At 55.7% G+C, this 24316-nt stretch overlaps 1 protein-coding gene across 11 annotated transcripts in view; it reads left to right on the top strand.

Annotated features, from left to right (window-relative positions):
* The window catches only part of Ph4alphaefb (prolyl 4-hydroxylase subunit alpha-1), a 243083-nt gene that overhangs the window by 116120 nt on the left and 102647 nt on the right, over window positions 1–24316 (top strand). For all 11 annotated transcript variants that reach the window (XR_012991544.1, XR_012991543.1, XM_076307699.1 and 8 more), the window contains one exon: window positions 12905–12958. Coding sequence is in view for 3 of the 11 variants with exons in the window: in XM_076307699.1 (XP_076163814.1) it covers window positions 12905–12958 (54 nt within the window). In the remaining 8 variants the exon portion in view is untranslated. The remainder of the gene's footprint in view (window positions 1–12904; window positions 12959–24316) is intronic.

Here is a 24316-nt window from a genome sequence, read left to right as displayed (position 1 = left end):
GATGCTCTTCGGGCGGTGGATAAACTAGACGATTCGAGGGTCTACGTAACCTTTCGGTCGATCGAGTCTTCGTATTTTTAAGGGGAATTTTCTTGAAATCGAATCGCTCGGAAAGTTTAGCTCGTACTCGGGACGCGTTCGAGTATTTACCGAGGAATCGTAATTGTAGCGCAGTGTCGTTCGCTTCGCGAGTTACGGTCACGGTTTTCCGTTCGGGGAGCGAAATTTTGTTCGATTCCGCGGAAAGAGTCTCTCGTTCGTAACACGTGTAGCCTTTTTCCCGGCAGCCGCTACCACCTCGTTCGATTTTGGTTTTTCATCTTGGCCCGTTCGACTCGTTCACTTTCTGTTCCGCATTTAAAGCGGAAATTAAGCGTCGGCCTCCCCGCTGTTAGCCTCCTTTTCGCCCGAACTTCGCGACGAATAGACTGTTGCACGAAACATAATTCAGCCGGGCTTTTGTGCTCGTAGAACTCGCTCGCTTGGGTCCCGGCTAGCGATGGGATCGAGGACGACGCGTACTCGGGAACGACGATCGTTCCGAACAAAAACGGGAACAAATCAAGACTCCAAACGACGGTAAAAATCGTTTTCGGCCGGCTAGCGTGCCTCGGACTCCCAATAAAGCTTCAAACTTTATCGTTTCGCGAATATTTCGTTTTCAAGCTACTTTGGACATCGTAACGCGGAAGAAACACCGAAATTACGAAGAAATATTCGCGAGTGAATTTCCCAGCAAAGTAACGCAGCGTCGTGGATCCAATTTTTGCTCATTTACGTCTTGATCCGTATTTAAAAATATCGATGTTTTCGGTCATTCGCGCAAAGTTGGAACGCGTCGCATTTGCATTTACAGCTTTCTAATTGGGTGAGCGTCTATCGATCCTACTCGCGATACGTTCGAATCCGTCGCTAACTGGCAACCCTCGTCCGCGTAATATCGCAATGCTATTGTTTCGCGCAACGCGTTATCGGCATAGTAATACGCTTTCGTTTGCAGGGTGTTTCGGGATTTTGACTTTCAGCTAGTTCGAGAGACGACACGTTTTGCTTGGAATTTACGAAACGATAACGCAACGCGGGATGTTAACCCTTGTCGCTCCTGTGTCGAGTGCGGTTCGACGTCGCGTTTCTTGCGCCAAGTTCCGTGTCGAGCTAGACACGGTACGAAGAATGTATCCGTTGCGACGCAACGTTTCGTCGAGATCCCCTTTCCGGACCCATTTTGTAAATCGATCGAGGTGTCGTCGGTAGGCAAAGAGAAAAGAAATCGAAGGGTGCGGAAGAAGCGGTAGCGAAACGTTGGAAAATCCCCGAACGCGTCGATGAACGCGGAAGGTTCGTTCCGCTTTAATCGATACGCGCGTACCTAAATCGAGCGGTTCGAACGCACCACTTTCGGCGTCGATGCGTTATCGAATTCGTTTCGAAGCGTTACGCGGTCGCGGAGCAATTTGGGAAGCGCGAAGGTTTACGTCGCGATTTTCGAATTTCTCGGCCGAGGTTCCATTAAACGCGGACGGAAACCGCAGCGCGGTTCTTCGACCGTGGCCTCTCTTCTTATTCATAGTTTTAGGCACATCGAATGCATAATTCGACTCGGAAATGCGTGTCGGGAGCAGCACTCTCGTTAAGTTTTCTCATTAAAATTTGGCCTAGAGCTCGGGGCCAATGTCTAACGATAGGAGGAGGCGAAAGGAGGCGAAAGGAGGCGAAAGGAGGCGGCCCTCGAGAGTCGAAAAGGGATTTTCGGTGGCTGGAGGTTGATTAAGATCCCGTCTGTTCGCCCTCTCCCTGCGAAATTAAAGCTTGCCGACCGTATGAATCGGAATTATAGATAACGCTCGCGTAATCGAGGTATCAGGAGAGCGCATCGTCTAGACGCCTCTTGCCGAGAAACAGCCGGAGAAATATTTTGCTCGTTCGAAAACTGAAAACGGTGAATGGAAATGCGCCACGCTGGATGCCGGAAAATACGGAATCGGAGAAGGGCCTCGTTCTCTTTCCTTTTTCTTCACCGATGGAAATTTTGCTCTCGACGGTTCGCGTTCGCGATTCGGCCAGAATTTGTAACGGTACGGTCGTCGTTCCGATGGATTCGTATCGTTTCTCGCGCGTAGCTCTCTTCGAAACGAAGTCGGTGGTCGATCGTTGTGCGCGTTTCTTGCAAATAACGTCGAGATTCGATCTTCCCGGCGTCGAGTGCTCGAATCAAGGAACGGATTACGCGTTGGAAGGGGTTTCGTGGAACGTATCGCGTTTCCCAGGGCTTTCTCGAAACTTTTAATCCTTTCGTTTCAGGAATTTACCGCACCGGGGGTACACGTACGTTGGCTATTTGTCTCTTCCGTCGGTATTTCCGCGATTCCGCTGCGCTCGCGCGAGATATCGTTCGTTTCGGTTTCCCTCCGAGGAGCGGACGAAATTGGACCAGAAAACGATTTCCGAAACGGTTCGAAAAGCTTTTACACCGTGCGCGGATTGTACCGGAATCGGTAGGCAAAACGGTTGGCGAAACGATTCGCGAAACGATACGCTCCCGATCGGAATCGATCCGCGCGTGCATCGTTGCGTCTCTAATTACGTTTACGAAGTAACCGGTCGAGTAAATTCCCCGAGGGTGGTTGCACCGTTCGAGGTCGGACGGTTCGCCGGTAAAAAGGAAAGACACCGATAACCGCGATCGCCGAGGGAAACCGAGGAATTTTTAATCACGGGTTTCCCTCGCTCGATCGTGGAAAGCTCGCCGAAAAGGTTCGCGTTCCAAGATCGGGAATACCGGGGATGGCGATCCGATGAAAATCACCGCGCGATCGCGATTACGGAAACGGAACGCCGGAAACGGAGCGCTAAATGCAGGAAACGCGGCAAACCCGGCAAACCCGGCAAATGCAATTGCACCGAACGCATTCCGCGAGCCGTTTCCCGTTCGCTGACCGAAACAGTGTCTTGCGCCCCCTCGTCGAATTTACGTCAAAGACCGGAGCGGGCTAATTCGAACAACGCCACTGCGCGAGCAACCTACGAGCAACCTACGGCCAACCTACGAACCGGGTAAACTGAATTCCGGCCGCGAGGGTACAAAAACACGGGGCCGCGGAGAGGATTTTTCGCGGCGAACTAACGAGCGAGAAAGCACGCTCGACGGTTCGCCAGTTTTACGCGCGAGAAGACGCACCAGTGGCGAGCAATCCGGGCTCCGCGATCCCGAAACACAAGAGAAGACCGTCCGACGCCGATTTCGACGAAGGTTTGCGCAAACGATACCAACAACCTACGCGTCGCGTTGCCCCTGGTTCCCGATTTTAAGAGAGAAAGCTTCCCTCGCGTCGACGGCTTTATTCGCGACGTTTAAATTACGAAACGTTACGAACGAAAGCTGCCCGGAGCCCTCTGCGTAGCCAAGAGACGTTTCGCGCGTCGAGCGTTTCTCCTCCGGAAACAATGGAACGTTTTTCGATATTTTTCGCAATTGAAGAGTCGCCCGCGCACGGAGAAGCCAGACGAGCCGTTTCGGCGCGAGGGACGATCGAGCTCGGCTCCGAGATCGAAGAGCAACGGTCACGATTTCGCTCCGAGAGAAACGAACCGAACCGAGAGATCGAACGAAACGTTCGGTTCCCCGAGGGGAATAACTCGCGCGATTTAAAACGCGTTTGTACTCCTTGAAAAAATTTCAAGAGCCTTATCTCCGGCTTCCCGCTGATCCTGGGTTCACCCTCGTCCCGTTAATCGCGTAACATACGGTTAAAAAAGAGAAACGAGTCCGAGAGCCGCGCTCGGGTCGATTCGAGGCCAATTGGCCAGAATTAGAAAGAGGGAAAAACCGCTCCAACGAAACCCCGTCCGGGTTGTGGAAGAAAATACTTGCCGAGAGCCGACCGAGAGAGAGAAAGAGAGAAAGAGAGAGCGAGAGATTGGAGCCACCGCGGCGCTGCGAAGCTAAATTCGTCAACGAAACCGGAATATCGCTGGAAACGTCGCCGAGTCGCGTAGTCTGCGACTAAAACTACATCTTGCTGTATGTGTAACTTTCGTTGGAAATCTCGAGACTTGTCCCGGTCTCGCGCAATCTCCGCGCGGGATTTAACGTTCGAGAGCTGCAGTCGAGAGGTAGTTGCAGCCCGAAGTCTGATTTCGAATATTAAGAACTTAATATCGTTCGCGTGCATTCGATGTTCGCGGCCGGGTTATTCGATCCGGACCGACGAAATCCATTAGCCCGATCGGAGGCTTGCTCCCGACCGTGGAAATACGGAGACGGTTAATTATAATTTGCGAACGCCGTCGAGAGAAATACGGAAATTCGTTCGACGGTTTTCTCGGTGGAATACTCGGCTCGAATTGTTTTTTTTTTTTTTTTTTTTTTTTTCTTGTTCGGTGGTCATATTCTCGAGGTTCGGTGACGCGAGAGTTTATCATCGTTGGGAATATTTAAGACCCTTTGCCCGTGGCAAATCGATGTACGAGGGATCGAGCGCGATACGAATACCAGCGATCAATTTCAAAGGTCGCTCCGGAAAGAAGACGCGAGGCACGCGAATTGGGCACGGTAAATTGTAGTTTCGCAAACTGTGCCAAGAGAGATCGCGATCGTAGATTTCGTCGCGTTCTAAGAGAAACGTCTCGGTTGTTCCGAAGGCATCTTATCGGCGAAACGAGGCGCGCGCAAAATCTCGAAACGATACGGTACGTTGGTCGTTGCCTCGGTGGCCGTGGCCGAGGTTTTCTTGGCGGAAGCGAAAAAAAGTGGACGAAACTCTATGGAAAATGAAAGAAACGCGGACGTTGATGAACGCGCGCGGAAAAATACGCGAAATTTGCACGTCAAAGGCGGGAAACGCGGGGATTCGCGAGAAAAAGGGAGCGGAAAGGTTGGAAATGGCGAGAAAGTCGTAAATTCATCGGTAAAGGAGCGCGAGAAATTCCGCGACTCGAAAGAAAGCAAACACGGGAGCCGTGCTCGTGTTTAAAAAGGGAACGCGAAACAAAACCCAAAGAACACCGGACGAACAAAGAAAATGCAAAAAATTTCCGAGATTCTCGAGGAACGAAATTCGGGCAACCCTCCGAGGAACGAGATTCGAGATCAAAGGGAGAGCTCGCCTCGCGCCCGTCCCTTCGTCCATCGATTGTCCCCGAAAGATGCAGGTAGCGAGCGAGTAATCGAGAAACGCCTCCTTAGCGGTCGCGTTCCCTCGTTACGGAGCCGAGGGAAACCAGGGAAACGAGGGAAACGAGAGAAACGTGGCGAAGGGCGCGTAACCGTGAAGGGACGAAAGACGGAAGACGGAAGACGGAAGACGGGGGACCGGTGGTCGCGATCTCGAGCGGCAGCGGGATCGAATTCCTCGCCGAGCGGGAAAGGTTGCGTTTCGCCCCTCGGGTTCCGGCGTTCTGGTTCAATTTCGAGGGTCCTCCGCGGCGAACGAACGAACGATCCGACGAATTCCATCGAAAGACATCGAGGGGTGAAACGCCTCGCGTATCGCGGTCCGTCGACGCGCGACCACCACCCCTACTCGTCCTCCCAACGGATCACGGTTCCCTCGATTTTCATCGGACGAGATTCGAACGGTGGCCATTTCCGTACCGAGTTCGCGGGACTGGCCGATCGATCGCGCCTCGGGACCCTTGCCTCTGCGAAACCTAGGTCTCGGCGATCGATACGATCTCCGAAACGTATTCCTCCGCGCGGACGACTTTTAACCGGAAGAGCCCTACGCGCGGGAAAAATCGATCGATGGTTCGACCCGTGGCCGGGAAACTCTCGACGGACCCTCGAAAACCGAAACCATCGGAAAATGCGAAGTCGCGCGTGAAAACCGCCACGCCGAAACGGTTATCGCGTTCCTCGTAACCGAGAACGTCCCGCGGGAAAACACCTCGACTCTTCCTTCGAATTTTACGCAACAAACGTAACCAAAAGGGAGGAAAATACAATGCGAACGCACGCTCGGTAACGTTACAGCGATAATAAGTGCAAAACCGAGAACGTTGAACGCGCTCGTGCACAACGGTAACGATAGATCGTACGCGAAGCGTATTATCTCCCGCGAAACGCGTTTAAAGGGAAACGCGTTGGATACGACGAATCGGGAACAATGGTAAAATTGAACAAGTTCCAACGAACTCGAAACAAAGTACAGAACGATAACGATAGTCGATGCGGGCAAGAAAGAGCTTTTGCAGAATGCGCGCAGTGTCGAAGGAGGTCCGATAGTGTATCGTGTAAAAGCTCCTTGGATCCGAACGATTTCTTTGGCGCGGAAAATTTGAACGCAACGTAAAGATGGATGAGATTGTTCGCAAGTTCGCGCGGCAATCGTCGCGATTCCGACGTATTACGGATACAGGTCTATCGAGTTTCAAAGAAACGTGGCTCGAGAACTCGGTCCGCGCACCCTCGGGCGTAGCAAGGAGCCAACGTCGAGAAGATGGGACGAGACGAGGGTTCGAATTAATAACTCGTCGTTGCGGAGTTTACACGGTTCGGAAAGATTAAAGAGAAACGTGAGGACCGTAGCCGAGCACGGGGCTCGTAGACGCGCGATGCGGGTCCAAGGGTGTTCGATTTTCTCAATACCCGCGCGATGGTCTCGATCGGAGAAAAATCGTACGAGGGAACGTTTCTGAGAATTTGCGTTTACGTTCCGTGGCAACGATAAGCGGTCGGCGACAAATATCCACGAAGTCGGGGATACGGGCGATCCCGGACACGGAAAAACGGGGATAATGGAACGACCGTGTTCTTGGCCTTCGGGTTTCGCTCGACTCGAAAGTTTCGATCACCCGGACGACTCCGAGGCACCTCGCGGTTCGAACCGACCAATCCCGTTCCTCGACGAAAAATCGCCCGTAACGCGGCACAACATTTTTTACGTTGTTCGTTACGTCCGTTCGAAAGAGTTCTCGACAGGGTCGCGTTCGAACGCGTTTCCATCGGGTGACCTTTGCCGATCGATCGACGAAACTGTCGCGAGGATACGTCGGAAGAATACGAAGCGCAAAGATTTTTTACGTTCGAGTCGAAGCTTGGCGGGGACGATTGCGCGTCGCGAATTCGAGTAGAAAATCCCGCGTCGAAAGCGAGGATCATCGCGTAAACGGAACGCGATTTATCGCGCGCGGCAACGAGATTAACGCTGCGCGCGCTCGAGGTTCCTCATCGAAGAGGATTCTTCGAGGAAGAATCCCGTTGCGCGATGACCGCGGTTTCCACGGTTCGGCGCGGCGTTGTTTCATCGATTTTGCCGGAGGGTTAAACGCACCGGGTTCGCGAAATTCCGGGCACGGCCGTACACGCGACGTCCACGCGCGTAATCGTTTACGGTTTGCCGATAATCGGCCAAACGAAGCTCTTTTCGTTTTACGGCGCGACTCGCTCCCGGAAATTCCCTCGTTGCTCGATTTTTCGGCGTATTCGCTCGAATCCGTGAGCAAGGAGGACAAAAAGGGGAACGCTTCTCGAAAAATGGAAACGCATCTCGAGAGACGTTCCAACAAGCAAGAGTCCGGTCGAATACGATTACGCGTCGTTTGGTACACCTCCTCGTTCGACGAGATTTTCGGTCGAAACTCGGAACCGCGGTAGGGGGAAGCGCGTATCGGTGTTTGTTTTCGTTTCGAAGCCAATCTCTGTACGGGCTTTCGATGTTTTTCGTCTTCGTCGTTGTCGGCGATGTTCGGGCTCGCACGGTTCGCGCGCGTGGCCATTTATCGTGCAATCTGGGCCCTCCATTTAGGATAACGTCGAACCGTCGCGTCGCGTTGCCAGAGCATGGAAATCGTTTCGACGCATTATACGATACTTGGACGCGTAACGAGCCTCTCGTCGAACGTTTCGAGTACTCGACGAACAGAGTTCGAACATTTCGCGCGCCGCTCGAACATCGAAAATCGGACATTCGCGGGATATTCGACTACGGCGATTCGGGATCGTCGACCGTGAACTCGAACAACGAATCGATCCTCGATCGATCGTCTTCCGAGAATCGCCCAAGACGCGGTATCGAATGCACGGTTAGTTCGTAACTCGTGCGACGATAGCTGCTCGAGAACGTTCGAAATTGGATCGCAGGGTACGAGGGTCGGTGAAACATCGAGTTTCTCGAACGCTTTTCGAAAGGTCGGCTCTTCGGGGGGCCGTCCGTTGGTCCGTCATTTTTCCTCGAGTCGTCGATACGCCGAAGAGGGCTTCTATTCCGAGAGTTCGGAGAAAACGCTCGTTTCGTAGTCGGGAAGTGCATCGAAAGGACAGGAGAAGGGACGAGGGTGTCAAGGGACAGGTGTTCCGTCTCGGATGGAAAGACGCATTTTGGAGTCTTCAGGATGGGCGTAGATGCGGGTCAAAGAGCGAGAATAGATACGAATTTTTATCGAATGGTAACACTTGGTTTTACCGCTTGTTCTTTCGCTCCATCTTCGGGTCGTCCTTCGAGCGTGGGCGACCAATGGACCGATACTTGCGTTCCTCTTCTCGGTCACGGCGGTCGCTTACCTCGACCAATTGCAGGCCCACGCCGAGAACGATGGATAGCCTCGTCGAAAGTCCGCCACGGTGTCTCTTCTCGATTTTCTTTGCGATAAACCTCGGAAGGCGTTCTCGCGATCCAACGTACGAACGAACGCGATAACGCGCCGCGATAATCTCGTTTCGATCTTCTCGATCCATCCCCGGAGTACTCTATCGCATCGAGAAGGTGTCCTCGTAATTCGAATTCTGAGCGCAACGAGGCCTCGCGTATGAACGAATTCGATAACGCGAATCGAGGCGACGTTGTTTCGATTTCGAAGCAGTTTTACGTTCGACGGGCGCGCGAGTACTTCGGAGTACCGGAAGCGAAGATAACTCGGCTCGTAACGACACGCGCGGGACCCAGGAGGAAAAAAGAGTTGCGCGAACGCTTTCGAGTCCCGTCGTTCGAGAGAACGTTTACGGTCGTCTCGGTACAATTTCGCCGATAAATTTCGCCAACGAACGTAAATCCGTCCCTCGCGGTTCTTATTTCTCGCGCTCTCGGAGGCACGACCGATTCCTTTCCACCCAGGATTCGGAATTCACAGGAGAAGATGGTGTTCGCGCGTCGAAAAGTACCGTAGACGTCTCGACGGAAACGGGAATATCTCGGTGGGGGGAATTCCGCGCGGAATCGGGCCATAAATTCGAATTACCTCGAAGCGCGCTCCGCCGCTCGCGGAGAAGTCGATCGCCGAAACCTTTTGTTCTTTCGTTCGCGTTGGGTCGTTTCGGGTCGCGGAAATTTGGTCCGAGTCGGTCGTAAACTGGCGTTCCAGGCGTTCCCGGCGTTCCCGAGCGTAGTTTTCCCTCGAGATTCCGGCAACCGTTCACCATCGACGGGGAAGGAGTCTCCGAGGCTCGCGAGCCGTTGCAAACGCGGAATCGCTTTGAAACGGAACACTTTTTTCGGATTCTCGGTTGCCTCGTGGATCATCGAGCGCGGAAAACCGTGAAAGTTTCGCCCTTACGTTGGAGGTTCGCGCGTCGAAGATAACGCTCGAGCTCCGAGGGAACCGTGGGGATGAGTTCTCTCGTTGGCGGCGCAACGAGAGAGGGAAATTGTCGCCCGACGAAAGAAAGTACCGTATTAGGCGCAGTTACGGCGATAAGGGAAGCGGTCGTTCGAAGAAACGGCGCGAGATCGTAACCTCGAGGGAGTCGGTTGGCCAGGAGAACGAGCCGCGCAACCGGAATCGAATCCGCGCGCAGTTTTTCCCTCGGAAAGGATCGTTCCGCGAGCTCGGATATCGGAATCTTTGGTCGTCCGTATCGTCGATTCGACGGGGACACGCGAGTCCCGGCGAGGAGCGGCTCCGGTAGGGTGGAAAACGCTCGGTTCTCGAGCGGGCCGCGTTCTCTCGTTGCATATTCAACGCGATCGCGCGTAGGTACACGCGTGTACCTGACGCTGCAAATGTAGAAAAAGGGGACGCTCCGACGTGATGTACGAGCTGAAAAATGGGGGGTGGCAGAGCGGCGGGGTTGCTGTTTGGCCGCGACGCGCTGCGTACGCGAAAGTGTGATTAAACGCTTACGCGCGAACCGAGGCTCTGCCTGCACGGTGTTTTACCCCGTTCCCTCGATCCCGAACGCGTGCGTTTGCCGACCGTTCGTTGCCATTACTCTCCTCGTTCTCTCCCGTAATCGTCGGTGTCGCCGCGATGCTTCGCGCGAGTTTAATTCGCTCGCGGAACTCCCGAGCGAACGCGAATCGCTCGAATTTCCCCTCGAAGACGGGAGCGCGCGATTTCTTTCCCTTTCGGGAACAAAGGGTTTTCGAGCGAATTCTCCCACCGAGGACGAAAATCGAGAACGCCGCCAATCTCGTCGAGAACCGCCGGACCGAACCGATGAAGCATCGGTAGGCGTTGCTATCGTCGCTGCGAAACACCCTGAACGTTCAAAGTCGCTCCCCCGATTGGAAATCGCGGCAAACTCGAACCTCCGATCCCGTTACTCGTGAAAATTAAGCCATTGCGCGACGCGCGAATACAGTTCAAAGCGTATTCCAAACCGCTCTTCAGCTTTATTCAATTTCGCGGTGCTTTTCGAACGCGATCGACCGCGTTTTCCAGCTTCGTCCGACTCGGCGGTGAAACGCGCGCGATCTCGTTACCGTGGACTGTTACCGTTGTCGTACAACCAGAGACGGACGGAGTTTCGTCGGAGTAAAGCTCGAGGAACGAAACCAACGCGCAACGATTTATTCGCGAGGTTCGTTCAGCGGGACGGTTAAATTTTTATCGGTTCGGTCGAAACGTTCTCGTCGGAAACTCTTTCCGAATAAAAAACGTTGCTCGTCTCGTTGGTTTGTAATTCCGGCCGTTTCTCGAACGGTTTCCACGAGTCGCTGTAAATTCTCGCCCGCTGGCTCGATCGAGAGAAAATCGACGTTACGAGCGTATTACGGACGCGAAGAGGGCACGAGCGCCGAAACGCTGGGAACGTCGAGGTCGAAAACGTGTACGAAACGCGAAACGTTTCGAGCGACGTCGAGTCTCGCGCAACGTTGGCATTGTTCTTTCGTATCGTTCGATAAATACGCGGCGGCGGCGGCACGTGCACGGGCTGTAAACGCGAAAAACACCGGGACGAGAGTCGAGGGCCGGTCCGATGTACGAGCCGAAAAAAGTCCGCGCGGATCGAGAGGGTTTGTCCGCGACGTTGCGTACGCGGGTTAAACGTCCGCGCGTGGAACGGATGTCGACGAATCGAACCGATTCGTCTCGTTTCCCCGAAACTCGACGTTGATCTTGCCGCGCGCCGCACCGCGCCGACCGGAAGAAGTCGTATACGCGGTGAGCCGATTTTCCGGGAAGGTTTCCCTTCGAGCCGGGTATTGGCTCGAAGCCGGGAGAGATTTTTATTCCGCGTCGTTTCCGGACGGTTGCCGCTGGAAACCTCCGCGAGAACCGTTCCCGTCGACGAACGAGTCTCGCTCGCCCCGTACGGTTGAAAAAAACTTTGACGCGATGTAGCGCCGGGAAGGAGTTAACGTTGCGTCAAAACGGAACTCGTGCGCGCGTGCGAACGACAGAACCGGTTTCTCGCGGTACCGTACTCGCGTCCGAACGGAAAACTTTTTTCGAGACTCGAGAATACGACGAACGAACGAGCGAACGAACGTTTCGACGGAGACGCGGCCGTCGATACTTTTCGCCCGGAGCGCGGTCCTCTCCGCCTCCTTCGTTCCGGGCGGTAGTCGTTCGTCTTCTCGGCGAGACGGAGGCGAAAACGGGAACGCGTTCCGCGTTCGCGTTCCTGTTCGCGTTCCTGTTCGCGGTCGCGTCGGGTCAAGGTAAACGGAGCAAACTTCCTCGAGGGTTTTTCCGTCCTTTCGAAGGAAAATAACGGATAACCGAGAAAGTCGCGACTGGCGGCCGGAGGAGCTCCGAGGGATCCGAGAGAGGGCGCCGCGGCAAAGGAAACTCGACCCTTTTTTTCGCGCGGCTCGGAAAGCAGAGGCGGACCGCCCCCGGCGGTGGCATTCCTTGCACGCGTTGTTTCGCTAATTGTGACTCTCCCGTTCCGGTCTCTTTGTTTCCGCCATATTTCCGGAGAAAATTAAAATTTTCCCCGAGCTTTTTCTTTCTTCGGTGGGACTCCCCTCTTTCTTGGCTTTGTCCGGGCCGAGACGCGCGGAATTGGGAGCATTTTCTTCGGTAGGACGAACGTTGGGCGGGCTCGTTCGCTCGCGAAATTAAAGTGGCTCGTTTCGCGGATGGCGGACACGAGGCTCGGTTTTGCCACCGTTTGCTCGCCGCGCGTACCGAGCGCGTTTCTTTTCGACGAGCGCCCGGCAACCGGGACCGGGCGAAAACGCCGATGGAACGTTTCCGAGAGCCGGCCGAATCGGCTCCGGCCTGGAAAACGGACCGCGCTCTACCTCCGAGAGCCTCGCGAATCCCCATTGTTCGCGAAAGGAGAACGATCGACGAAACAAAACTGCCGGCTACCTCCAGCCTCGAGAGAACGCGGACCACCGAGAGCCGCGAATTATCGCGATTCGTAATAATTACCGACTCGACTCGCGGCGGTGTCCACGGGGACCGGAAGTCGGGAACCCGAACCGACGGTATAGTCGTTTTTCTCTCTCCGGCGGGGTCGTGGACGTCGGAGATCGATAAAATTGGTCGGTCGGTGGTCGGTCGTTGGCGTCGACCGTTGCGACCGGATAACGATCCTCCCGCTCTCGGAATCCACGCCCGCGCGAATTTTCCGCGAAACAAAGACGCCTCCCGTGGCGGTGAATTCGTAATTTCGTTCCCCGTCGAATTCACCGGGATACCGAAGCGATCGAGGAAATCTCGCGACTCGGGGGGGAAGCGGTGGTCCTCGACCGACGGAGTGGAAAATTAATTCCTGGACGTTTTTTGTTCGCAGGGTCCCGGAGCGTTCGCAGACAACTCGAGCAGCCTTGGTTGAAAGACGGAGGAGGTAGGTCTCGCGAATGCGTTGTCTTCGAGCTCGAGCGGTCGATCGTTCGTAGGAATCGTTCTCGCGACCACGGAAACGCGGTTCGTTGCGAAAAGGATTCGTCGAATCTCGCGTTCCGCGAGAAACGCGCTCGAACGAAGGAGGGACCCGAGGAAAGCCGGCCGTCGTCGATCACGGACCGCGGGCAAGAGGTTTTCTCCCGGCGGTTTCCCTCGCGAATCGTAGATATTTCGACGACAGAGCGGCGCCGGGATTCGCGGAAAAAGAAGAAAATCGGGTATCGCCGGAGCGGAGGACAAAGGGCGGTGCGTTCCGAGCCCGCGAAACAAAGGCGAACCGGGTCGGAGGCCGGGATAGGGATCGCGAGCAACGCCACCGAGTGCCACCGACATCGCGCCTCTTTCCTCGAACGCGGAAACATTTTTCCGAGCTTCGACCGAGAGGGTCGAAGAACGCGTTCGGTGCGATCGCGCATCGCGATATCTCGAACCACCGTGGAAACACCCAGCGCTTCTCCGTTCCGCTCGAATTTCGCTTTCGCGCGAATCTTTCGACACGGGTCGAAAAGGACGGAAGGGGCGAACGCGGGGAACGGAACGCCGCGGAAGGATCGGGCACGCGAGCGCGTATCGCGTGCACCGTAAAACATCGAACGACAAAGGACCTCGAATAACTCCCGAGCGGCGAACAAAAGCCGAATACGAAACGAGGACGGATCTCGCCGGTGGCCGTCGAAAGCCGAAATCGATCGAGTTCCGTGGTTATTTCGTTATTTCCGTGCGCCTGCTTTCGAACCGGACCGCCGGATACTTTATAGGATTACGCGAGAACCTCCGCGCCGAGAGAAACCAAACGAGATTCGACGCGACGCACCGCGCCGCGAAATTCTATAGTTTGTTCGAAAGCGGATCTTTTGCGCGCGGAGAACGATTTTCCGGTGTAACTCGCGGTACTTTCGAAACGGTGCCGTACACCTTCCCGTTCCAGCGACCGGCTCTCCGACAGATTCCACGAAACTCGGCTCGCGAGTACCGCGGAAATTTTCGTCGGTAACCCTCTCTCCCCGATGTTCGCGACGACGACGACGATTACCGCGCGGTTAATTCCGGAGTAGGTCGGTAACCGTTTCCCACGGGCGGTGTTCGTCCTCTCGTTAGCGAACCGTATCGTTTGTTCGTTGTACGGTGATCCGGGCGCCGGTGCTCGGGACGGATTCGAACGCGGTTATCGTCCGGTAACGAACTTTCCGCTCGCGTCGACCGACTCTTCCCCTTTATCGGGTCTCGATGGTCCGTAAAACGGACGATCGAGTCGCGCGAGAACGATCAACGGGGAGGAGAGCCGCGATCGTTGGCCGGTGGCACCGTTTACCCGGCGAGGATCCGGTCGACGCGGGTTTACGCTCCTTTCGAGAGGAACGCGCCCGGTCTCGGTATCCTCGGTGACGCGTTTATCGAGATTCTCGAGGACTCGCGAGTCGTTTCCCTCGAATGTTTCGATACGGCGAAACAGGCGTCGAGACGGCCACTCCTCGATCGGAACCTCTTTTTCTCTCGGTACCGATCGATTTCCACTTCGATCGGTTCGCGTCTCGATTTGCCCCCTCGTTCTCCGTCGAGCGTCCCACCTGGCTCGCGAACCTTTACCTTCGCGTTCGCCGTTACCTGGTGCGAAACTTTTTGGAACTCGACTCGCGAGTCCTCTCCGCTCGCGCAGTATTCCCCAAGATCAAACTACCACGAAACGACAACCAGGAGACGAACAACGGAGGAGTTCGAAAAGTTGCGAACAAACATCGAAGAATTCCTTCAAAATAGAATCGAAGGACCGGTTCGGTGGTCAAAGTAGGAAAGTTTCAGGAACGAGTGCGCGCGAGAGGCCGCGAGAAAATTAAAACGCGCGACGCCGGTATCGAACCGAGAAAGTCAAGACGGTGGGTTTCGCGCGCTAAAGATAAATCCGCGATCCGCGATTAGCCGTTGTTAACGAGGTCGAAGAGCGAAGCGTTCGGGTAGGTGGCCGGGAAAAAGGCGGGAATCCGGTTTCGGGGCACTCGTTGAACGTTCTCGGTGAGCAGAAGCGGTTCGCGCCTGTTCGAAATTTACGGCACGGAACTCGCTCGTGTTTTCCGGCTAATCGGACGCGTTACGATCTACAAAATCGCGTATATTTATAGGCGGACCGATTTCGATGCAAACGAAGAAACCGTCCGTTCGTCTCCGATAAAGTCGTCCGAGCCGACGTAAATTATCCGACACGCTCTTCTCGAGGCGATAAGCCTGCGCGGGGGTCGAATTAAAAGCGTTTCGTCGGCTACTTCCCGGAGAGAGTATTTTTAGCGCGCGCGTTGCCGGTCAAGGAGAAAAATATCCGGAATTTTTCCGAAACTCGATCGCGAGGATCGTCTCCTGGACGGTTTCGATCGGCGAGCGATCCCCGTAAATCTTGTAACGTTTTCGAGCGCGCGATTTTCCGCACGTCGAATCGGGGCTTCTGATCGCGTTCGGAGACCGTGCCGATATCGAACGGTCGCGCGTCGCGGCGATACGCGAAATTGCGCGTGTCGGAATCGTGGCTCGGATAACGACAACGTTGACCGCGAATAATTTTTAATTTTTCATCCCCGATGCGATCTCCGGCTCTCGAATTAACGAGTGCGCGCAAAAAACAAAATGACAAATCGCGCTACCCGCCGAATAGTCTGGCGTTCGTTCAACGCTTTCGCGCGTTTATCTCCAATATTTGCGTTCCCATTTACGGTGCTTCGCGATGAAAACCGCTCCCTCTCTCGTTTACTCGCACTCACCCTCGATAATTTAAACTCGATTCGCCCTCTCGTCTCGTCTCTCTGCCTCTTTCTCTCTCTCTCTCTCTCTCTCTCTCTCTCTCGTTTTTACGCTTGTTTACGTATGGAAATTCGCTCGCTCGCTCGCACGCGTCGTTCCCATATTTGTCGGTCGCTGCCTCATTTGCCGGTTCCCTCCTCGTCCTTTTACTTACTCGCGTTGGTACGCTTACGCGAGGCGTGCTGGTCCGTTTGTCCGTTGGGTGGTTCGGTTCTCGCTCGGCGCGAAAAAAAATTTCCGCTTATTTTTCTCGGTCGAACGAGGCGGCGATCTCTCGAGGTTTTCCGGGAGGAACGGGGACCGGTGGGTTCTCGAATTGGTTCCCAGCGCGTAAACTTTTTCGTCCCTCGGCGCGTGGTTCGTTCCCGCGAACGGTATCGCGAGGCGATCGCGGCGACGAACGCGATTCGGCGGGACTCGTCGTGGAACGAACTCGGTGTTTCGGAGAGGAGCAACCACCGCGCTTTGACGCGCGTGTTCGTTCCGCGTTCGTTGGAAAAGTTTCTTTTCCCCGTTGACTCGCCGACGTGGTCCTCCCCTCGGCCCGTTCTCCGGCCGGTCCCTCTCGGTCGGTGTCACCGACAATTTCGTTGGAAATTACGTCGCCGGTAACGCAAAACGCGCGGCTTACCCTTCCGGAAGTTCGAGCTTCTCCTTGTATTTTCGTACGGTAGGATTTTCGGTGCCCTCTCGTCGCGGGCCGTCGGTGTTTCATTTTTTTCTCGGTTCTCGTATCTCTCGTGGCTCTGTCGGCCGGCGATCCAATTACCGGAAGAAGGGACGAGGACGCGGGTTCCGTTGCGTTTCGAGGATCGTTGTCGATATCGGATCGCGGGCGTTGCGCCGTCTCGACGCTCGCGCGATTTGCGAACACGGCCGAAACACAGTGTTCCTCGAGACGTCTGCGACGCGTCGAACCGGTGCGATATCGGTCTCGAGAGCGCGGAGGAGGATCTCGGTCGGTCCGCGAAACTCCGGGGCGATTCGAGCTCGCGTTTTTGTTTCCGCGTCCCGGTCGGTGGGTTCTCGTTCGCTGTTTGCCGAGCGCGTCTCGTCGCCACCCCCCGGGCCTTGTTCGTTCCCCCTCTTTCCAGCGTTCGTCCCTTTGATCCGAGCGGTCGTAATTCAACTGGCGCAATTTCCCTGCGCGCTCGCTCCCTTCCTACCTCGAACGGAATACCCGTCCGCGAAGTTTCCGACGCGACAGTCGCGACTACGCGTACTTTGGTTCCGTTAATTGAAACGACTACCGGCGCCGGTTCCCCGGGAAAACTCGAGTCGGCCCGAAAACGCGGACGCCGACGCGCTCGCGAATTCAACGCCGCGTCCTTCTCCAATTTTTCCGTTCCCGCCCCCCTCACTGGTGTCGGCAGTTTCTCGATTCACCTATTTCTTCGAGTTTGCCCTCGCTCGAAGGTTTCGCGCACCTCGCACCTTTCCGAACATCCGACGCAAGTACTCGCGAACACTTTGTCCGAGTTACCGCGAGAATCGCGAAAATTTCGTTTCGTCGACGCGGATTGCGATCGTATCGAGAAATCGCGGTTTTCGACCGCGGCGTCCAGAGCCACTCGCGTCGAGAACGATTCTCCCTCTCTCCGTCCGCGCGCGAGTTCCGGCGTATCGTTAACAATATCGACACAGTTGACAATACGGGCCGCGCGATTGTACCCGATACTGTAATAACCCGGTGGCGTAACGACGTAATCGTAGCGAGCTACGGTCGCACGAATATGCGTGCGTCGCTCGCATTATTCCCGATTAATTTACACAATCGCGTATTACGATTTACACGGTTCCAGTTTACACGCTCGCTTATCGCGGTTTACGTAGCTACGCTGGCAACGATTCGACGCGAGCGTCGCGTTCACGGAGCGAGCGCCGGTGCACGGTGTAACGCGCGAACCAACGATGCGACCCGTACCGTGCAACGTATCGCGTAACGCGTCCGCGGAAAAGCTCGAAATCTTCCTCGTGAGCGGCGATCGGGCCATTTCGATCGCGATCGTGCGGTTTTACCCTCGTCTTGGAACCTCTTCGAACGGGAGCAACGTCGGTAAAGGTAAACGCGAGCGGCCTGCCGAGTTGCTCGCGCGTGCCTCGAGGTTACGCGCGTGAATGTTTCAAGGGGACGATGTTTTAGAAGCTTGTAAATTATTCGGTCTCGTTCCCCGATAAAACGGAGTTACGGCCCGTGACCCGGTTGCGCGACCGACCGTGCACCACCGATACTTCGCGCGAACCTTTCGCGAATCGATGAGCTCTTCGCGCTCGGTCTTCGAGGGAACGCGACGGAGACGTCTCGGGGTTCTCCTTTGAGAGATTCCACGCACCTCGTCGAGCGCACGAACAATTCTACTCCTATTTCGCGTTCTTTTGCGCGCCGATGCGCGGTAAACGATGGTTCCGATCGTGTCTCTCGAAACCGGGAACGATCGACCGCCCGCTCGACCGATCGCGGGTTCGAATAAATTCGAAAAGGCGTCGCGCTGGGTTACCGAGAGCTCGATGCAAAATTAACGCGTTTCCTCGCGCCTCGCCGGCGACGCGATTCGGTCCGCGCGAACGGAACAACGGGAAGAAAAATGCGACGAGACGCCGGGACGTCGCCGTCCTTTCGGTCGTTTTAACGAGATTTCGATCTCGCTGTCGCGCTCCTCGTCGCCGTAAACGTTCCGCGTCGTTGCTCGATTCCCGTGGAATCGCGGATCGTCGATCGAATCGTCGGGATCGCTGTCCCATCGCGCTCCTTTCCGGGCCAATTGCGAAATCCTACGGGCTCGGGGCCGATTTCGCGTATTCCCGAGATTCCGCGAAATCGTGGAAATCGCGAAGAAAATTGCGTACGATCGCTCGGAACCGCGTCGCCGCCGAGCGAGATTCTCCGCCGGGGTTTCCGCCGCGTTGGAACGGGCCGCGAGGAAAGGAACGTTTTTCGAGAACACGGTCGAACGTTTCGGGAACCTTACGGGCCGCGTAATTGGAAATTAGCGGCGACGTCGATTAGCGATCGTGCGCGGCGAAACGCGAGGACGAAGCGCGAGAAAACGAGGAAATACCGGCGCTGGAAGTCGAAACAACGACACCGCGCGCGAACGCGAACACGAGCGCGAGATCCACGGACGCGGGAAAAAAGCCGGAAATACGGGATAAGCGAGGGTAACGTTAAAATAAGAAAATATTCGCGCGAGCGGTGCCGGAGAAATATATACCAGGCGCCAACGGAAATGGTAAACGAGGAAACGTTGGTCGAGCGAACGCGAACGCGAACGTTACCGGCGATAAAGGTAAACGAACGCGTCGCCCGGCGAAATAAAAATTTATTCCTCGAGAATAACGCGACGGACGTCCGAAAAACGCGGCTCGCGATTCCGACGAAATTACTCGACGTTATCGGAGAACCGGTAACGAAAATCCTCGACCTTCTTGTTTCGAACGTTCCGTCCATTCGTCCGTGGAATTTTTTTTACGGCTCCGCGTCCACGCGGATCGTCCCGCGCGCGATTCCACCCTCGCCTCGACGCCTCCGATTACCCAAACATCGAGAACGAACTCTCCCGATTGCGTCCCGCGCGAATTTAGCGCCGTTTACGGACCCTCCGCTCTCTACCGCGCGTATACTATATTTCGCGGAACGAGCGGGAAAACGCGGCCGAACGCGTGGACGCTTTACCGGCCGTAATCTTTCTCGCGAAAGATATTTCCATCGTCGGAGGAAGAAAGGGAAGGGACGTTCGTCGAATTCCGTGGACGGCGTTCCCGGCTCGCGCGGGAACAAATATTCGACGAATTATCGAGGAGCGTCCGAGGATACGATATCGAGGCGGCTCCTTGGAATATTTGCGCCTCTTTCCTTCGCGAGTTTCCTTTCGCGAGGACGTTCACCGAGAACGTTGGAGAAAGGAATCGATCGAGCTTCGATTCGTCCTCGAAGCGGAGAGAACAATTCGGAATCGATCTCTTTCGCGTTTCGTTGGTCTCGACGCGACCGATTACCCCTTCGGTCGCGCTCGGTTGCGTCCGGAATTTAATTCGAGCTCGGATCCGAATTCGATCGAAGCGGTTCGCTCGGTAGCGCGTGGCCGCCGGGAACGGAAGCGAGGAACGCGTTTCTTCGTCCGAACGCGATTCGGGTCGTTTCTTTCGACGGCGATAAGCGATTCAACGGGGACGAGCGCGGCCGGTTATCTCGTTCGCGCTTTTGTCCGGTGTATTTCGCGTGGGCCGCTCGATGTATCGCGTTCCGGGGGCCGCGCGTTGCGCAAAAACGCACCAGCGAACCGCGTCGACGAACCTCCGAACGAATGCAACGTTCGATCGGAAGACTCGGCGAGAAACGGTACCGCAATTGCGTAGAGGACGCGCCGGGACGAGACGTCCCGCCGTTCGAACTACCGACCGGAGAAATACCCCTGTGCAAACTTCCGGGCGCGAAACGGCCGCGAAATTAAACAAAGAAAACAAAAAGAAGAAATCGTCCGATCTGCGAAGCGAGCAATCAGTCCGCCCATTCGGAACGCGCTCTCGGTGTGTTCGTTCGCGCCGTTGACGAGCGAAACGAACCAACGAACCAACGAACGAATCTCGATTCGAGGCCGCTCGCGAGAATCGATTCTACACCCGTGCCGGTCCAGCGCGGAGCGGCGCGGTACGGCGCGGCGCGGTGCGGCGCGGTGTCGCGCAATTTGATCGTCTCTCGTTAAACTTCCAAGGACGGGTGTTGGTTCTCCGGGCATCCGTGCGGAAGACGGTCCGAGAACGAGCAATCTGTCGAAACTCGGCGAGTCCGAACGCCTCTGCCCGTCTTCCTCCCGTTCCTCCCGTTCTTCCCGCTCCTACCTACCTACCAACTCCCGGCCAGCGAGTTTCATTTGTACCTTGTTCCGACGCGATACGTTTTAGCGGACGACGCGCTTCCCTCCGACGACCCTTGTAATTTCGAGTCGTTCTTTTTCCCGGTATATTGCCAGCGAACGATATCGCGCCACTGTTCGCGGCAACCGTCGCGAATCCCCGTATCGGCGATCTTTTCTCGAACAACTTTTACAGCCGCGACGTCATCGCTGCGAATTCGAGTCGAGAATCGAGGTGCGACGTGAAACCAAGTTCGTCGAAAGGTGTGGGTTTTTCGAGCGCGTTGAACACCGCGGCGGGCAACGCCCGAAAACTTTTCGATCGCGTCGGAACGGGAACGAGCGAGTCCGCGATTCTCCGGGGACCGCGCCGAGAGAGATAAACCGAGGACGAGACCGTCTCGCGTCGAGTGTCGCGGGTTTTCCAAACTTTCCCGACTCGTAGGAGCTTCGCGCGTTATTTCGCGCCACTGCTTCGCGGAGACTTTCGCGCCGAAATTCCTCGCGAACGCGTAAAAACGTTCGCGACGGACGTTCCGCGCGACGAATCGTCCAACGACCGTGGTCGCGCCTCGAACGATTTCCCACGAAACGAACGCGTTCCGATACTCACGGCGGACCGGAACGGTAAAGGGAACGACGAAAGAATCGGCGACGAACAAAAAGCGTCCTCGATTCGTCCGGTGTTCGCCCGTTATTTTGTTTTATCGTCTCAACGTTGCGCTCGCGTCGTTAACGAACGAAGCCAAAGTTATCGACACGGATATCGACGTTCGCCCGTTAATCGCCTAATTTATATGCAAACGCCGCGCGTATCCATAAACTGTCCCGACGTAGACAATAATCGTACGGGCTGGAAAATAAATATTACGGCTTGTTAACGATTTATCGGGACGGGCTCGAATTTTACCAATCGAGCAGATTCCCGCTGTTCACGGCCGAGATAAATTCCCGTAACGCTGAAATTTTTTGTCAATTTATTCACCGCGCGAGCCCGATCCCCGGAGAATCGGAAGAAAATTTGAAAAATCGCAGAAAACCGACCGAAGCTTTCGAGTTCGATCGCGCGCGACGTTATTTTCTCGTTTTCGCGAGGATCGAAAAAGATGCACGGTCGAGTGTACCGTTTAACTCGAATTAGGAAAATGGGAACAAACGTCGCGATAAAATTTAATCGCGACGCGATCGTTCGAGGAACCAGAGCCAAGAGCGGTTTCGTTCGCAGGTTTTTGCGAGGAAGGTAAATATCGCTGGAAATCGGTGCGTCGAGATCGAAGCTCGCCGGGTCTCGAAACCGCGAGCAACGGGGCCGACGAAGCCGATAAATCGTACGCGTCGAGTCGAGCGACGAAAAATTTCTTGTACCGGCAAATCGACTATCGATTCCGCATAAATTATACCGGGAACGAAAACAGGCTCGGCCGACCGCCAGTTTTCCGCGGACCGTGCGTGAACAAACAGAGATAAACGGGGGTCGAGCGATGATTTTCTGCGAGAAGAGTGCCGCGCCGCGCCGCGCCGCGCCGCGCCGCGCCACGCCGGGCTCGGATATTTATCGCGGCACAGGTATTCGCCGCTGTTCGCCGCTGTTCGCCACTGTTCGTCGTTACAATTTCCCCGAAAATTCCAAATTACGACTACGCTCCGTGTTCGCTGGAAGCTGATTTTTCCGCGAATCCGCCCTCGACCGATAATGAAACGCGCGCTCGACGAAAACCGGGAACGCGCGCGAAATTTTCAACGACCGACCGTGCGAGCGACGCCTTTTTTTTTTCCTCTACCGAGACCGACGCATAATTTCGCGCGTTTCGCGACAAACGATTTTCCCGTGGAAAATTCACCGACGAAGAGATCGGGCTCGAGCGTATCGATTTTCGGTCTCGCAAAAATATCGCTTCCGTCGACGAAATTACGAGCCGCGTCGATCTTCGCGAACGACGTCGGAAATACGACGATAACCCGCGAGACCGTTCGATCGAAACGACGCTTTGGAACGGATCGCCGATTTACGCGCGACTGCCTCCGAAATACGCGCGTTCTCTCGTCTTTCTTTCGCGTTTAGGCGAGATATACGCGTACTTTGGTTGCTCCGCGCGAAAATTCGGAAGGGGACGTGGAACGATAAGGATCGGCTCTGGGAATTAAAAACGGTCCGGTCGCCGGTACGGCCGAAACGAGCGTAAAATAAAAGTTTGCTGGAGCGTCGCGCAGCGCCATCGATCTTGGGGAGGAATCCCGCGCGTCCGGCGGGACGGAGGGGAACGGAGGGGAACGGGGAGTAAAATAGGATCGACGACAGCGCGAAACGTTCCGTGAAAGAGACGACTCGGGCCAAGATCGAAACGGTCCCGGCGACATTTGTCAACGGCGCGCCGTGTCCGAGGATGGCCGCTCGCAGCCCGAGCCGACACAACGCGTAGCTCGCGCCTCGGTACACGGGCTTTTCACCGGGCTCCCTTGAAATATGGGAGTCGCCGGACAAAGCGACCCTCTCCCAAGGGAGCCGCTGATAACCCTCGAAAGTGAATGTAGTCTGGAGCCGGTCGCTGGCAAAACATCGTTCCTGGAAACCCGGTGGGTACGCTCGACGAGCCACCGCCGAGATATACGGGCCCGTCGTTTCTACGCTTCGCGCGGGAACCTAGGAACCCGTACGGACGAACGCCTCGCGATCGTTCCTCGATCCGCTCCCGAGATTTTCGCGACGCGTCGCGAGTCCCGCCGGAAAGAGTCTCTCTCGGGTAAACCGCGCCGAGGATAGATTTGCCAGGAGCGAACCGCCGAAACGGAGAACGATCCGATCGATGACCCGCGTCCTCGCGGGGACAAAGATTCCTCGAATCCGCAAAGTTCGGGGCCAGAGTTTGGCCGGGTATCCGGCGTATCACCGCAGACGCTGCTGCAATATTCATCGAGCACCGGGCATTTACCCCGGAAACCGTGCATGCGATACTCTTTACCCGGGAGATACTTTGCCGAGTTCCAGCCTTTTTCGGCCGCGGGACGCGTCGCGACGCGCCGAAAGACCCGACCGGGGAGGGGAGCGGAGACCGAAAGGAATAAAAAACAAGGAGGCGATTCGTTGCAAGATTTACGACGTTCGGGAACGAAGCGCCGACCGGAGGGTAAACAGAAAGGGGAAAACCCCGCGCGGAGAGGAGAGAAGAGAAGAGAAGAACGGAGACCCGGCTCGAGGAGCTCCCTGGAAAATCGACGCTGACGTACTGCAGCGCGGCCGGGGTTAATTTTTAAATCGACGGACGGACGGACGGTTGCTCCGATCCGGCGATCGAATCGACGATCGTTCCTCGTCTCGCGACGAACCTTTCGAGGGAACCTCTCCTCTCTTCCCTGGCCGTTGTTCGCGCACCGGCTACCCCTTTGTCGTCCGACGATCCCGGACTAATTCTCCGCCGATCGATATCGAAGCTTACCGGTTTTTACCGATACCGGGTGAGGAAAGTTTGCGCCAAATCGGGCAACTCGCGCGACCAAAGAATAAGTTTCTCGCGTCTCGCGGCCCGTTTACCTCCGATTCTCGATCCGCGACCGATCGATACCCCGCCCGGAGACAAACGAGCCAACGTCGCGGTTCGTTGCCTCCGTTTCGTTCCTCGAAGATCAACCGGCGGTTCCCTTTGGCTTCTCGCGCGTCATTC

The sequence above is a fragment of the Ptiloglossa arizonensis genome, chromosome 3 (assembly GCF_051014685.1).
Source record: "Ptiloglossa arizonensis isolate GNS036 chromosome 3, iyPtiAriz1_principal, whole genome shotgun sequence".
NCBI lineage: Eukaryota > Metazoa > Arthropoda > Insecta > Hymenoptera > Colletidae > Ptiloglossa > Ptiloglossa arizonensis.
The sequence above is the reverse complement of the archived record's forward strand: the minus strand, read 5'-3'. Positions and strand labels throughout refer to the sequence as shown.